We start from the raw sequence: 16,490 nt of genomic DNA on the forward strand, positions 1-16,490 counted from the left end.
GACGGCTATTTGTTCAAATTCTGCAGCATTCAAGGTATTGACAGTTTGTTTTCTGGGGCCATATGTGACGATCAATCTCAGGCTGGGCTCAGCCGCGCTGAAAAATGAAAAACCAGATTGCTTTTGCTTACTTGTGGATGACGACTTGTGATTTGGCGCGGTCCTAGTGAGATGAGACCTTCTGCCCAAATTGCCCCCCTGAGAGCCAGGACGCGTGACTGTTTTTAGAAATAATTTTTTAATTGATTTTGTAATTAACAGTTCATCTACAATATTGATGCATGAATCCTCAGATTGATAGGAGGGAAATTGTTTTCAACAATGAAGTTGTACTTTCCTATTTATCTTTGTAATGTGATTTAGCACTCTGCATTTTTAATTGGAAATATAATTCAAAAACATGCAAAGCCAAAATGCTTGTTAGTTTCTTTGTAAAATATTCTCCACCCCACTAACTCTGCCCTGAGTTTTAGAATATTATATTATTTCCAGAATTAGCAAAATGCTAAAATGCCTCTAAAGATCAAAATTAGTCTTAATTGAAGATTTATTTCTAATTTTTGAACATTGTAAATAGACACTTGAGGATGCTCTGCAGCTACAGAAAGATTTTTTCCTCAAAATTGGTCATGCTTAATGATCAGAGCAAGAAAGTTATCTGAAATTAGAAGTCTAAATGGAGAAGGTTTTTTGTAATTGTTTTGATTCTGTAATTCAAAGACTAAAGTAGAAATATTTCTGTAGTTTACTTGATAAAAAGGATAAGGGCTAGAATATAGGGATATGATAGTGAATACTATTCACACCTTTTTTTCCTCCCCAAAAAAAGATGTGCAGTGTTTAAGTAATAATAAAATATAACTGCTGCCAAAAAAAAAGTTTAGTCATACATTGTGCATAGAGTGTATCAAAATCATCTGTAGCTTCATTAACTTCACTGGAAATTACAACCAGGATAATGTCAGAGATAAAGACAGTTCAGCATACTAAAATTCAGGGCACACTGAAGTGAAAACATTTCCTTCCCTCATCTTAAAAGAAATAAAATTGCTGTCTTAAAATGAAACTGTTGCAAGGAGTTAAAAAGCAGCCCAGCCATTTCACTTCCCTTTCAACAGTGTTTTGACTGCTGGCATTCAACATTTCAGCTTCAGGTTGTATATGCAGCAGATACCAAACTTCTAGCAGCTGTAGGTACACTAACCTGTAGGTGTAAAATAGCACCTGCAGAATTACCCCCCATCAGTGGATATCAGACCATTAGTGTTTCATTTTAAAAATGCTGCTAAAATTAAAATAAAATAGAATTGCATTTTTTGTCTTTTTTTTAATAGACAAAACCAGAATAGCTTATTTTCATAGAACTGGGAACTCGATTAATGTAAACGCTGCTAATTTAAAAAAAGTAAAATGCCATTATAAAATCAATCAGTAGCAATTCATATTTTAATATATTTTGTTGCTGCTTCTGCTTTCTTCCACTATTTATTTTTCTGGCTTAAAATTTGTTAACCTTTCTATAGCTGTAGAGAGTATAATAAGAAATCTTAGGTGTTTCAGACATTTTTGCCATATCTGCACTACCTAGAAAGATTCCCAGGTTGACTCTACTGTAAACAGTAGACAAAGATGGTCTTATACCTCTGTATCTGTGTTCGTGATTTATGATACAGTGTCATAATACTTTCCTGCTGGTGTTTGGAAGCAGGAAAAAGAAATTGTAGATTGTATTCATATTGATTGTATTTTGTTTGAATAAATACCACAAGCTTTGCTTTGGCCAACAAATCTCAGTAGTGTGAGCATTAAAACACCCCAACTGGTAACTTTTCTTTAGGCCTACAGAACCTGCTTGTGCAGTACTGGATCTAATGCTGCCATTTGGTTCCCTGAAAGGTGGAGAGGAGTATCTATTTTTCAGGGAGATTCTCTGACAGCCCCTATCAGATGTTCCCTGTGCAGGGTTGGCAGTGCCATGCCACTTCTATAAATTTCCACAAATGCAAGATGTGGCAACCTGGTAGATTGTTCTGATTTCAAAGGAAGTGCAAATAAGACTCTGAAAAGTTTAAATATATATGTAAGAGCACAATACTGAAATGTATAGACATTTCAGTCCTGCCTACATTGAAATCTATACAGGCATGATTTCAGCAGTTACACTTAATATGTAAGTATGGAATTTATCAGGTTAGTTTTAAGCATCTGCATTGATTCAATAGTAATTATTAAAGCCTTTATGCTTGAACTCCAGAGAAGTAACTCTTTCTTTGGCATTGTCCTTGTCCTGCCAGTATCATGAGCTCCTTCCTTCTTTCCCTACCTTCTGTACATAAAAGCCAGGAGGTACCTTGAAGCTGCAGGATGCCACTGCCCCGCGTTCTGCCTCACACCGCCCAATTGAAGCGAGCTGGCACCAATGAGCACTTTGTTTACCCACGCAGAAAATCAACTTTGAATGGTTTCCAAAACATGCATGTACCAATTACTTCCTCGTGTGTAAGGGAAGGTGAAATATTTACAAAATGTGCTTGAAGTGCACACAAGTGCGCGCACGTGCACCTGAACACTCCGACACAGCAAAGATGACCTGCTCATCTCTTTTGTATTAGGAAACATTTCCATGTATCGATTAAGTAATACTAAACAGGGAGTTGCAGGTGAGCAGTTTTTTGAAATTGCCTAATCAGTAAGGGCTAAATTAGGCCCTCAGTCTAAATGTTGCAGAAGAGCTTATGAGTCACAAATGAGACCAGAGTTTTAAGAGGAGCTCAGTTCCTTTCTAAGACCTAACATAAGGAACTACAGTGTCAAAATACATTAGCACATTTGAAAGTCTGATCTCTGTGCATCTGCTTAATAGGCTGCTGGCATCTTGAAAAATCTGACCCAAATGTGGATGCTAGGCACTTAAAAGTATAACCCTATGCACTGTTGAAAATTTAATCTTAAACACTAATACTGGCTGTTTGGCCTGTACCACGAGAAGGAGAAAAGAACTTCTGCTCATCATCACAGTTTCTGGTCTCTGATATTAGCTCTTCTAAAAAAACAGTCGTCACTCTTTCATTACTGAAGGAGTGAGAACCAAAAAGTATCTTCTGCATTTTAGCATAATGAAGTGCAGTTATACTGTCATCCTGGTAAAAAAATTAGTAAGTTCTTACAAGTTTTTTAGCTTTCCAGACACTGTACTCAGAGCACCAGGATATCTATCCCCATTAAATGAAAGTATCATAACAGAAATTAATTGGTAGAGCCCAATAAATCACTTATTCCACAGGACATCATCTTTATTATATGTTTATGTCACAACATACTGTATTTAATTTCTAGTAATGTCAGTTTTTTCCTTTTGTTTTATGTAGTCATCTTGTGTTAGAATTCATGATACGGATAGATAGACAAATACGTACACACACACATAGGACTGTGTTAAGAGTGTGTTACCAGTGTTTATTTTGCCAAATATAAATAACAAGATCTTAATTCTTTGATATAGTTTTGTATAGGGAGTGGTACAGCATAGAAACAAGTTTTTATAAAAGGAAATTGCCACTGTAGTCAGTTTTCGTGTTGCTTGAACTTAGTTTCTTCCTCATATTCCATTTTAATGTAATCAAATAGATGGCATTCACAATTTTTAGAGAAAATAAATAGCTTTGCTACCATTTGCTTAAGTTAGCATAAAGAAGTGGCAGCAGAGTTAATCAATGGTTAATTAATGATTAATCAATGGTTAATCATAATTTTTTTTCTAGTAGCTGGTGTAGTAACTGAATAACTTTGAGATATTCCTCACATAGTTATGAAATAAGTAGACATTATTTACATGTTAGTAGCCTGAGACTTAGAAAGGACAAGAAGCCAAACTAGTGGCTCTCAGTGGTAATAACTGTGATAATTGTTCATATCTTGGTGGTGAATAAAAAGGATTTTCAAGCCTTCAATCTCCATTTTCTTTTAGTTGGTATCTCACCCCCAGCTCTTTTCTCAGACTTTTAGTAGCCTTATTGAGTAGATACTGAAACCAGTTCATAGTATGCAATTTGTTTTTCATTGTAAATACATCCCTTTATTTATTACCCTTGCTACCTATCCTAGTGGAAAGTAAACCATTTCAGGAATTAAAAAAAATACTTGTTTACTATGTTTTGACTTACTTTATGACAGTGGTTTTAGTTCACCATTAAGCCAGTTAGTCCCTGAAATAAATAGGCATGTTCCATGAAGCAATCTCTTTTCTTTCTTGCCTTCCTTCCCTACTGTGTTTAAGAAACTGTTTTGAGGCTTCAGTTTCTATATATCTTCTGAAAAGTAGGCCAAACCAGGGCAATCCAGACTAAGTCCTCATTCAGTAAAATCAATCCTACAAGCCTTTGTTTTGCTTTTTTGGTTTCCACTGCCTATAATTCCTATGGACAAGGAATTCTTAATTTATTCCTCTTTAATTTTCAACATATATTACGATTGAAGTGTCTGTTTCCAATAGAATACTCCAGATGTCAGATCATTTTTGCCTTACTTTTTTGCAAGGGAAAATATTTTGTTTGCCTCTGTGCTTGTCTCTTATCCTAACCATGCAGACCCTGTCAAATAGTTCTGTTCGGGAAAAGCAAGCAAACAGGTAGTCAAAATGAACTATATTTGTTTACTACACATAGGGAAGACCAAAGTAAGTATCTGGGGCAATTTCAATTCTAGACTGGAAAAGGATGGGAATTCTTGTGGGATGAGAGAACCAAGAATCTAGTTTGATTTCCTATGGCAATTTGCATGGATTGATTCTATCTTAAGCAATATGCTTTTCAAAATGACACTGTGTTATGTTTCTCATAAAAATTATATGGAAACAAAATGTGGGCAAGCATTTTGTGTCCTTGTGCAAATCTGGCATATGTATCAGGAGGAAGGGTTCTGTAATTCTGAGAACAGTTCACCCATTAATAAACACTGCAGTGGATTTTGCGGGGGTTTTGGGTTGGCAGTACAATCGATATAAAAAATTCCTTTTATTTGAGACATAATCCAAATTAGGATTTTGTTGTCCTTACGTAAAGCAAAAATCATTTTGCCGTCTCTTCTTACTCTTCATCCCATCCAGTTCTTCCAGGACTCTGGAAGATATAATAATCTGATTTATCCAGTTTGAGTTTGTGAACTGCTCAGCTATGCAGAATCACAAACATCACAGCAATTGCTGTCTTTCAAGTACTTGTTGGTATCTACCTCTCCAGTGTGGTTTACCAGCATCTTAATGTGTGTATTCACTGCTACATGCTCCCTGCTGCTTGATTCACTGTAATAATTTCTTCCTTCCTGCTGTCTGAATTTTCTGACATGAAGAAACACTGCATTTGAGACCCCTGGTTTTCTACTACTTCTTAGTGATATTATGTACAAAATGCATACATACCAGCCTTTGCCTTTCCTCGGAGCAGTGTTTTGAGAGGCCTTCTTGCCCTCAGTTCAGGTGCTTTCTGATTTTTAGCTAGTTGTTGTTCTTTTTGATGTGTTCTGCATGATTCCTGAGTGGCTGGATGTTTGTTTGCTGCATTTGAGATGAAGCTGGAATTTTAAATGTGGTAGATTGTAATCTGAATTTCTCTCTGGACCTTGCGGTGTTTTTTTTTGGATGAGAACTCCCGTTTTCTCCTGTTTCTGTGTGATGATATGATCAATCAACTGATCAAAAGAGGTACAATTCTATTTTCCCATCCTGTGATGGTGAAAGAAAGCATTTGCAAGGATAGAATGAGATTCTCCAAGCGGAACTCATTTGTTGATCTCACTCTCTCCCATCGCGGTTTTGATCAGGAACAACTTTTCCCCTTGCAAGACTGAAATCCCATGTTCTCAACAACATGTTGTGTCGCCAATTCTTGTGTTCATCTCTTGAGCTCAGTTTCAGTAACCTGAAATGCCCTGGTTTTTGCAGGGCATTTACCATCAAATTCTTCTTTCTTTCAAATGACACTGTGAAATTACCCTGTTTAATTTCATTGTTTATATGGGCAGTGATTTTTAAGTGTATTACATCTGGGTATAGGTTTTGTCTGGATATTACCTGTGTAGGACATAATCATAAATTATCCAGACTGTCTGCAAAGCCACTTAAAAAACCACAAGCCAACCCATAAACAAAAGAATAAGGGTTTTCATGGTATAGGAAGAAAATTCAAACTCTTTGTACTTCACTTATAATTCAATTTCATATTACCTGTGAAATTACATCTTTATTTCTGGATTGTCACACAGATTGTCTGTGTTTCCTTAGATTATAGTGGTTCTTGATGACATCATTGAGGATTGGGTTTATTCCAATAAAATAACCAATATTTAGCAAAAAGTTAAGCCTGTTCTGAATTCACTTCTACATCTGCCAGTCAGTAGTTACTGAAAAGATTTCTCTCTTTTATTTTTCCTCCTCTTTTCCCCTTGGCTAGTTCAGCATTTTCAACCATTTTGCTTATTTTCAAAGGCTTACGCCTGAGGGATTAAGATCTACATTCGTTTAATATTGGGAATAAAGTGGAAGTTCCAGACTGCAAGGCTAAAACTTGAAGAAGGATCTTTATAGAGATTAATATTTTCCTGAGCAATCTGCAAGCTGAATCATGGTCTAATTAAATAGCACAGATTTATTGAGTTTGCATTTAAACATTGGCAGACCCTAGAATGGGCAAAGCTGAAATGAGTTTGAATCTTTGCTGTAAATGGGGAGTTAAATTATCATAGTAATTTGATTACATAATTTTTAAATCTTTCAAGCTAAATGGCCATTTTAAAAGAACAGTTTGAAGTCTTAATCACTGTTGGAAGGGCCCCTCTCTCTGCTGTTTTTTCTTACCCCATTTCCTGTGACCAGATCTGTTCCCCAGGGCACAGCTTCCTGAACTGCTCCATGAACCACCATTTGGCAGTGGAGTGCTTGCATTAGGGCAGCAGAGAACTAGCTGGTCACATTCTTCCCAACTACTAAATTGATATCAAAGGCAGCAACAAATACATTAAATGCTTTACTACTATTACTTTTCTATATAAGTAATTATTTTGTTTGCTGGAGGGATGGTACACAATCACCCCTGCAAGGAGAGGGTAAGATTCCTTGGGCTTGGATGTTATCCACACAGTGGAAGAGTTTTGAGAGCACAGAGTGTAGTAACTGTGTTAAAGAGCAGGATTTGATTCACCTTCAATTCTTGCGTTTTCTGGGGGGTGTTCTCTTCCTCTTTCTCCTCCTCACACAGTTTCATTTCTAACACTACAGGCCAAATTGCTATCCAAACTGCAGAGTTAAACATCTTAGGCAAGTTTCACCTCTTTGTGAAAAATATATTAGTCTGGACTCCATCCATCATCTATTTTCAAACTCAAACATGGTTACAGTTGCAAATACTGATTCTGGGAAGAATCAGACCAGTTTTCTAAAGATTTAAAAACTAAATCTTTGTAGCCATGTTCTCCAGAAAGACCCGTCTCTTTATGCAGTATAGTGTGAAAAAAAAAGTCTCAAAAACAGTTAGTCTTTGACTCACCAAGGATTTGTTGCAGAAAAATTGCTCCTATTTGGTTCCCCAGCAGATCTGGCCCTGGCACTGTGAGTGTGGGGAGAGAAGGAAAAGATGTGTAATTTCTGTATGAACAGTGCATGGTTTATGAAAAATTTGTGGTAGCAGATATTGTGTTCTGTAGCACAGAACTGAATAGCCAAGGACTTGGTAAAGAGTTAGGGAGTGAAGACAGCAACTTGTTTGGAGTTTGCTTTCCAGGTTAAGCCTGGTGGTTGGACACTATGCTTAAGACATCAGTCACATCTGTATGTCTGTCTCTGTGTGTGTATGTGTGTTAGCATGTCTGTATTGATTACATATGTTTGTAGGACACAGAATTCATGAATTTTCTCTTATTGACACAGAATTATTAAACAGAATTATGATATTAGAAAACTATCAAAAATGTATGGATTTGGAGAATCGTTTCATGTTAATTAGAACTAAATTTTGCTAGAGGTAATACTCACCTGTCATCTTTTTTAAAATGTTGTAGCCTTTTTTGTCCCTAAGAGAGATATTTTTGCATCTCTGCTTTCAGCACAGGGTACCTTGATGTGCAGTTTCACATCCCTGCAGCATGTGTCTTACTTGCATGCTTCTTAGAGCATGTATTCACTAAGACTCAGAATTATTAAACATGTAAAATTCCCATAGGACTCCATTATGTGTAATTAACAGATAAACTGTCATCAGAATCAATAAAACGTGCTAAATGATCCAAACTTGTATATAATTAAGTGTCTGTTTTAGAGTGGGAACTGTAACTTTTATTTTTTTCTTTTCAATTTGCACATTTGTTTTGACAATAGAAGCTGGAACATTTTTGTTAACCTGTTACTTACTGGTTTGTGTTTTGGTTTACATGTTTGTATTTGAAAGGAGAGTGGTATTTACTATCTTGTCTAATTATCTGAGGAAGTAGTTGCATGTCAGCTTTTAGGAAATGAATCTTAGATGCCTCTTAATTCTGTGAATGTAATTCAGATATTTGAAGCGTGTGTAAAATTTGATGTTTAATCATCAACAGGGTGAAATATGAGGCTTTGTCAGATTCTGATCCAGGGCATCAGGCTGCTGAATACATGTCTTGGAAACAATAATAGAAGTGGGTTCTTCACTATCCAGCTCTTCAGTTATTATTCTGTCTGAGAATGGTAGCTTTATTCCAGACCCAAAAATTAAGATGCAAAGCAGTGTTGTACTAACTAGTGTTTTCAAGAATAAACTGTAATTTTGCCATGTCCCAGTTTCACCCTGAGCAAAGCTTGCACAGTGTAGCCTGTCCCTAAGACTTGTACCCCCTCACAGCAGTTATATTTTCATATACTGTTTTATTGGTTCTGTAAGTTTGTCCACCATCCAAATTTTGGTAGCTGATAGGGGCTGTTTGGTGGCCCCTTTCACCTATGGCTGTTCTTCCTTACTTGCATTCACCTCACTTTGGACCACATCAGGGCTTTTTTGGCATTTATGACTACATAAAAGTCAGAGAATTAGGGCTGCTCATCCAAAGTCATCTCAGCATGGTCCAGTAACTGCGTATTCTCAGGGACATCTTCCCTTGCTGTATCTATCCAGTTGAGGGTTTTACAGTTATTTCAGTTAGATCTTTTCTTTTTATTTCACACTTCCATTGCTTTAATCTTTCCAGGTCATGTAGCAGTTTAGTTTAGTTCCTGATGTGTGTTGTGTCTAGGCTTGTCACTCAATACTTACACCACCAAAGCATCTCACCTGGAAAGGTACAGGGCAAGGTGTTTGCTTTGAGTGTTTTATAAAAAATGCAAAACCCCGACACTAACAAGATGAACCACCGTCTGAGTGGGTGGGAGAGAAGGATTACACCTTGTAGGAGATGTTAGCTTCACAGAACAAAAGCTGTTCAGGAGCATGCTAAGTGTTGCCTGTCTGTCTGAATATGCCTGAGAGAGAAAAGAAATTGCTAAACCTAGCAGGAAATCCCATCAAACCCGCATTTCCCTGGTGTTGGTGCAGTGGTCCTGATCCCACAATCAGCGTCTCTGAGCAGCGAGTAACAACCATGGCTTCCAACTCGGCAGCCTTGGAACCTGACACTGAGTGTTACTGAGCTGTTCCACAGCAGGGCAGTCATCCTTGCTTCCCTGATAGAACACAGCCCTCCATTCATTCAGCCCTCTGGTGCTGTCATTTCTCCAAAGCAGTAACCGTAAAGATGGTTTGCGGAGCACCGGCGGTGACTGTTTTACTTGTTTGAGAGGGATGAGGAGAAGAATTACTTACCCGAGAGTTAATTGTGCGTTTGTAGTTCCATGGCATTTCCATACACTTTGCTGAAGGTCAATATAGAAATTAGTGGGTAATTATCTTCCTCCTTTGTGGAAGGGGATGGACAGAACCAGTGACAGAGTCGCGCAGCCGTAGCATTACAAACTTCTGGCACACCAAACTGAAACCTCCTGTTGCTCTTTTGTTTTGCAGACTCAATGCACATAGAGGATGTTGAGGCAGTGCAGAAACTTCAGGATGTCTTACATGAGGCTCTGCAGGATTATGAGGCTGGGCAGCACATGGAAGACCCACGTCGTGCAGGCAAGATGTTGATGACTCTCCCGCTTCTGAGGCAAACCTCCACCAAGGCTGTGCAGCATTTCTACAACATCAAACTGGAAGGCAAAGTCCCCATGCACAAACTTTTTTTGGAAATGCTGGAGGCCAAGGTCTGACTAAAGCATCATGGGCTTCCCCATCATGCACGTTTTAAAAAAAAAAAAAAAAAAAAAAAGGGAAAATAAACAGGATAATAATGGCAAAGAAACTTAGTGTTTAATTAAGGAAAAAATGACTGCACTGATATTTAGCAGCAAGACTGTGAAGCAGCTTTCAACTTTTTCTTCTGTGTCTTTCTGATGCAGTTTTTTCTTTTCCTTTTCCTTTCCTCTCTTTTCCTTTCTGTTCTTTCCTTTCCTTTTTTCCTTTTCTCTTTATTCCTTTGCTGCTGAACTTTTTAAAAGAGGTCTCTAATTGAAGAGAGATGGAAGCCAGGCCTGCCAAAGGATGGAAATCCATAATATGGATGCCAGTGAACTTATTATGAACCATAATGTCCCCAATGACAAAGGAATCAAAGAGAGAACCACCGTACCTAGCAGTACAGTACAACACGATGAACTGACTGAATGCAGTATTAGATTTCATAGGAGCAGTCTCTAATTAGACGACTAAGCGACGATGCATCGGCTGCTTCTTATCATTGCATTTTCCATCTAGATCAGTTACAGCCATTTGATTCCTTAATTGTTTTTTCAAGTCTTCCAGATATTTCTTAGGTTAGCTACAATGTAACTTTTTCAGGGAATAGTTTAAGCTTTATTCATTCATGCAATACTAAAGAGAAAGAAATACTGCATTTTTGTGCTGGCTTGAACAATGATGAACAATAATGAAGGACAAATGAATCCTGAAGGAAGATTTTTTTAAATGTTTTGTTTCTTCTTACTAACGGAGATTTTTTTGTACCAGCTTTACCAGTTTTCAGCCATTTATTAATGTGGGAATTTATCTTACTAAAGCAATAGTCGAAGGGAAGGTGCATATTATCACGGATGCAATTTATGTTGTGTGCCAGTCTGGTCCAAAACATCCAGTTTCTTAACATGAGCTCCAGTTTATAACTAAATGTTCACTGACTCAAAGGATTAGATTACACCTGCAGTATATCCGAGTAGTCTAACATATAAATACTCCATGTCAAATACGAATCCGTAACGGTGTTAGGAGACAGCGACCGTACAAAGGTATGGTTGCTATGTGATTTCTAACTGCTTCAGTTGCAAATGAACGAGATACTGCCTGTTTGCAAAATTATAACCTCACACGCAGAAAAACCCTATGAACCAATAGTAGCTTCGAGGCAATGAGGCAAATGCCGCCATTCGCAAAATTAAGAAATCAGAGTAGTAGACTTCCGACCAAATTGAAGAATTTAACACTTCTATACCTTATTTATTGATTTAGACTTTATTTTGTAAATGGCGATCCTTAACAAGTAGCTAAACCAGTATATGTGCTTTTCAACCAGTATTGTCACAGCATGAAAGTCAGTCAGTTTCAAGACTGTTACGAGGTGTAATCTAATGTATAAACCGATTAGATGCCCCCAGAAAACTACAGTCGCTAAATAACCAATAAACAATAACCTCCATCAAATGCTATACCAATGTACCAGTGTTAGTAGCTGCTCCCTGTACTATGTGAACATCCTTATTCTATGTACACAGATGTAATTAAAATTGTAATCCTAACAAACAAAAGAAATGTAGTTCAGCTTTTCAATGTTTCATGTTTGCTGTGCTTTTCTGAATTTTTATGTTGCATTCAAAGACTGTTGTCTTGTTCTTCTTGTGGTGTTTGGATTCTTGTGGTGTGTGCTTATAGACACAGGGTAGAATTAGAGACAATATTGGATGTACAATTCCTCAGGAGATTACAGTAGTATATTCTATTCCTTACCGGTAATAAAGTTCTTCCTAGTAATAATTAAGAGATCGAAACTCCAAACAAATACTCGTTATGAACAGATACACACTGAAATCATAATATTTTCAAAACAAGGGATAATTTCTGTAACAGTTTATTATAGAATACCAATGTATAGCTTAGAAATAAAACTTTGAATATTTCAAGATTATAGATAAGTCTAATTTTTAAATGCTGTAAATATAGCTTTTATTCAATCATCTCTCAGATGTTGTTATTAACTCGCTCTGTGTTGTTGCAAAACTTTTTTGGTGCGGACAAGTTTCCAAAACTATTGCTACGTTGTGTGCTTTAAACAAAATAACAAAGGGCCGATGCTCCATTGGCCTCGTGCTAGGAAAAAAAAACTGTGTATCTATCATTAGCTATATGGGACTATATTGTAGATTGTGTTTTCTCAGTAGAGAAGTGACTGTAGTGTGATTCTAGGTAAATCATCATTAGCAATTCATTCAGATGGTCAATAACTTGAAATTTATAGCTGTGATAGGAGTTCAGAAATTGGCACATCCCTTTTGAAAAATGTCAAAAAAAAAATACAACTCCTGGGAAAAAGGTGCTGATTCTATAAGATTATTTATATATGTAAGAGTGCAAAAAAAAAAAGTTTATTTTCCAGAAAGTTTGTGCAGGGTTTAAGTTGCTACTGTTCAAGTACACTATATATATATAAATATATAATATAAATATTGTTTTTGCTGTATCACATTAAAGAACTTGGGCTTCAGGGTCAAAAGCCAATCAACTAGAAGTATACAAAACCACACAAAAAATGGAGATGTGTTAAAGGCACACGGTGCAAACTTTAGTTTTTATTTTCTGTAATTTTTTGGAGCTGCAAAAGAACAAGTATCTCAAGACTGTAAAACCATTACCTGAAACTTAGCTAAAAAAAAAACAAACAACTGCACGGGCTTTATAATGTTGTTCATCTTAAACCTTGCTGGAGAAGAGTTCTTTCAAGACCACTTACTTAATGTGAAGTGTTGGGAAAATTTCAAAGGGTGTATGTTTTAGCCATAACAATTTAATTTCTATTTTTGCTTCATTTTTTAATTTTTTCTTATTTAAAGCAATATGATTGTGTAACTCCCAGAAGTTACACATTTGTTTCAATCAGATCAGATTGTTGTATTTATTCCACTATTTTGCATTTAAATGATAACATAAAAAAGATATAAAAAATTAAAACTGCTATTTTTCTTATAGAAGAGAAAATGGGTGTTGGTGATTGTATTTTAATTATTTAAGCGTCTCTGTTTACCTGCCTAGGAAAACATTTTACGGCAGTCTTATCGTGCAAAGATCGCAAAAGGACAAAAAAAATTTAACTGCTTATAATAATCCAGGAGTTGCATAATAGCCAGTAGTTAAAAACTGAAACAAAACAACAAATGAAAACAAACATGTCTATAGCTGTAGATGGGCTTCACATCTGTATAGCAATCAACTGTATATTTTTGTGATGTGTATCATACCGTGTGCTCCAACCAATGTCCATTTGTGTAAATGTATTTATTTTATATTGTATATATTGTTAAATGCAAAAAGGAGATATGATTCTGTAACTCCAATCAGTTCAGATGTGTAACTCAAATTATTATGCCTTTCAGGATGATGGTAGAGCAATATTAAACAAGCTTCCACTTTTGATTGCTTTTATTTTATTTTTTGTGTTATGGGGTTTTTTTGGTTTTGTTTTCTTTTTTGGAGGAGGAAACAGAGCACTTAGCATTACCTTTTGTTACTTCCATTCAAAACAGAGCCAGTGTTAGCACTTCTCCCTTAAAGTACAATGTGAGTGTAAATAAATGCTATATAAAGCCTTGTCAGAATGAATTCCAGTGTGGTACAAGACATTTTGCATACTCTTAAATATGCAAAATGTCTCATAGCACATTAGAATTCAGGCTGGCAGGCCTTTATATAGCACTTATTTAATCTTAAAGCATCTTCACATCAACCTGCATTACTCAAAATCATTGCCTTTCTGTCAATGCCATAAAAGAAAACTTTCACACTATTTTAAGATCGCATTAATATCATATAGAAGTACTTCTTTTGCTTTCACCATCAACAACTGAGTCTATCATTCATTTCCTACTGCAGGAGACTCCTTTAATGTGTTCTGAGTAAAAATAATAAAAATAAATAAATAAATAAAAACCTGTATTACTTGATCCAGAGTTGCTGAATGGAAGTAAGTAGCCACCAGAGCAATAATATGGATTGGTGTTAATGAAGAGCACCAATAGCTGTCAGGATCCAGGCGGGTTAAACACTGCAGCATCAAACTGGCCATAAATGGTCGCTCAGCCTCTTCCCTCCGAGAGGCTGCAGCCCCCCTTGCTCGGGGCCAGCCCCTCTTTCCTGTGGACCCTTCTGGAACCATCACAGAAGTGCTAATGTGTGCTTTTCTTGCCTTTTAGCCTATCTTGATAGTATTTTGTCGTTATGTTTGCCAACGTATTTCTCACCTTCACTACTGGCCATTCTCTGGAGGTTCTGGCTGATGGCACAGAGGCTGCTGAACACAACGGTGATGCTCAGGGACGGGAATTGTGTCAGCCAAGGTACCGGGGCAGCACCGCGGGCTTTTTGTGCTTCGCAGTCTCTAAGTAGCAACGTGCCTTGGAATGGGAGGGCACCCCTTCCCTGCTGCTAGTACTGCCTGTGTTTTAGCTATCCTAGGAAATAAGGGTGGGGGCTTTTTTAAGTAAAATGAGCTGCAGAACAATAGGAAGATGAATCTTGTATGGACTCTTTGAAGATATTCAGAAATTAGTTTTAGTGTTGCCACTGCTGCACACACAGGCATACATACATACACACATACATGTGCATGCACAGAGTTGGTTTTCCCCCCTTTTATATTGTTCTGATTTTTAATTATTGCAAAGTAGCTCTTCAAAAGAAAACCCAATACAGTGCCTTAAAAGTGAAAAGAACAGTGTTAGAATTTTTCACTCACAAAGGGGAAAAAAATTTAAACAGTTGCACTCCTAGTCTTCCTCAACATGTGACTGACTTTAATGATTGGCTGAAGTTTTCACATATGATTTAAAAAATCATAATTTCTCCACCATTTTTTATGAGAGGATCACGAAGCACCATCCAATCAGAAATTGAGCATCACAGAATTAAAAACACAGGGAACATTCAGATGAAGCCACTTCTAGGAATGCATCTCTGCAGAACCGTTTGGTTTTTTTCTTTCTTTCTGTCTTCTCCCTACTCTGTCTCCACAGTAAAGCCAGGACAGGCACAGAAATCCATGGGAAATGTTTCAGTACTCAGTAATGTTTCAGTAGGAATCTGTGGGGAATTTGGTTAGGAGCACAAACCTCTCTAAACTGCAAAAGTAGTTACTAAGTCCTTAAAAAAAAAAGGGCTTGGGATACTGGCATTTGTAGTTCGATGGACACACCTTGCTATAGCTACAGACATGGCAAATGGAGAGAGCCTTCCCATTAGGGATATGGGGTAGCTCAGCTAAATCAGGTTTTGACTGACATGGTTTACATCACCCTTTCCCTCCCCTACTTGCCCCACCCTCCCAAGAAAAGAAGCCATCTCAGTCCAAGAGCATAGTTTTGCCTCCGGAGGTGCTAGGTTTGCAGCCTCCTACCCCTGCCACTGTGCCAGCCTGGCCGTGGAGTGCTCTGCTGCCCCATGCTGTGACACTGGCACCCGTGCCCGCTCCCACGCTGGCCGATGCCGTCAGTAGCAATGCGAAAGGAAAACACGCTGCTGGCTGAGCTGGCTCCTAAATGGAATGGGATTTATGACAGGCTCCAGTTTTCTCTGGAGCTTCATGTTCAAGTAATGGCTTAACTTGATGTCATTTGGGCTCTTCGGATGGTTGGTCGTTTTTTTTTGACTACCTGAGTTCGCAGCGTGAAAGGTCTGGCAAACACCAATAAAAAGCGGTCTGGTGTGGTCCCTCCAGCTGATCCTTTCTCAGTGATAGAGATGACATGAGAATTGTGTGCCAGTCAGTGCTGTTACACATGCAGTTATGTGTGCTTTTTAATACACAATGCCAATGCTGCTGAAAGACTAACTATAGATAAAAAACCAAACCACCAAAACCAAAATGAAATATTATGAAAGATAACAGAGATGGAAATACTGTCCTTAGACAAGCTCTCATGTTGTATGTATTTGTGTCCTGCAGCATTGCCCAGTCATGCCCTACAGGGGAAAAAAAACCCAAAGCACAAAAACACCTGAGGTTTTTTTTTATGTACAGGCTTTTGCAGCAGAAAATGCCTCTTTTTCATTAACATTAACTGTCCTGGATCTTGCACTAAACTCAAGAATGGGACAGCTTCCATCTGTTTTCTACATTTTTTCCATAGCCTTTGTTAATTTTCCTTAACAGCTTTCTTTACTTGCACCTTTCCTTTACTTTGC

At 37.4% G+C, this 16,490-nt stretch overlaps 1 protein-coding gene across 17 annotated transcripts in view; it reads left to right on the plus strand.

The window, feature by feature from the left end:
- ESRRG (estrogen related receptor gamma) overlaps positions 1–13,727 on the plus strand; it is a 396,805-nt gene extending 383,078 nt beyond the window's left edge. For all 17 annotated transcript variants that reach the window (XM_027641309.1, XM_027641313.1, XM_027641299.1 and 14 more), the window contains one exon: positions 10,017–13,727. In XM_027641309.1, the coding sequence (XP_027497110.1) occupies positions 10,017–10,261 (245 nt within the window). In that variant the 3' untranslated portion in view covers positions 10,262–13,727. The remainder of the gene's footprint in view (positions 1–10,016) is intronic.
- Positions 13,728–16,490: the final 2,763 nt, after the last annotated feature.

Source organism: Corapipo altera, unplaced genomic scaffold (assembly GCF_003945725.1).
Source record: "Corapipo altera isolate COAL_440 unplaced genomic scaffold, ASM394572v1 48b, whole genome shotgun sequence".
NCBI classification, from domain to species: Eukaryota; Metazoa; Chordata; class Aves; order Passeriformes; family Pipridae; genus Corapipo; species Corapipo altera.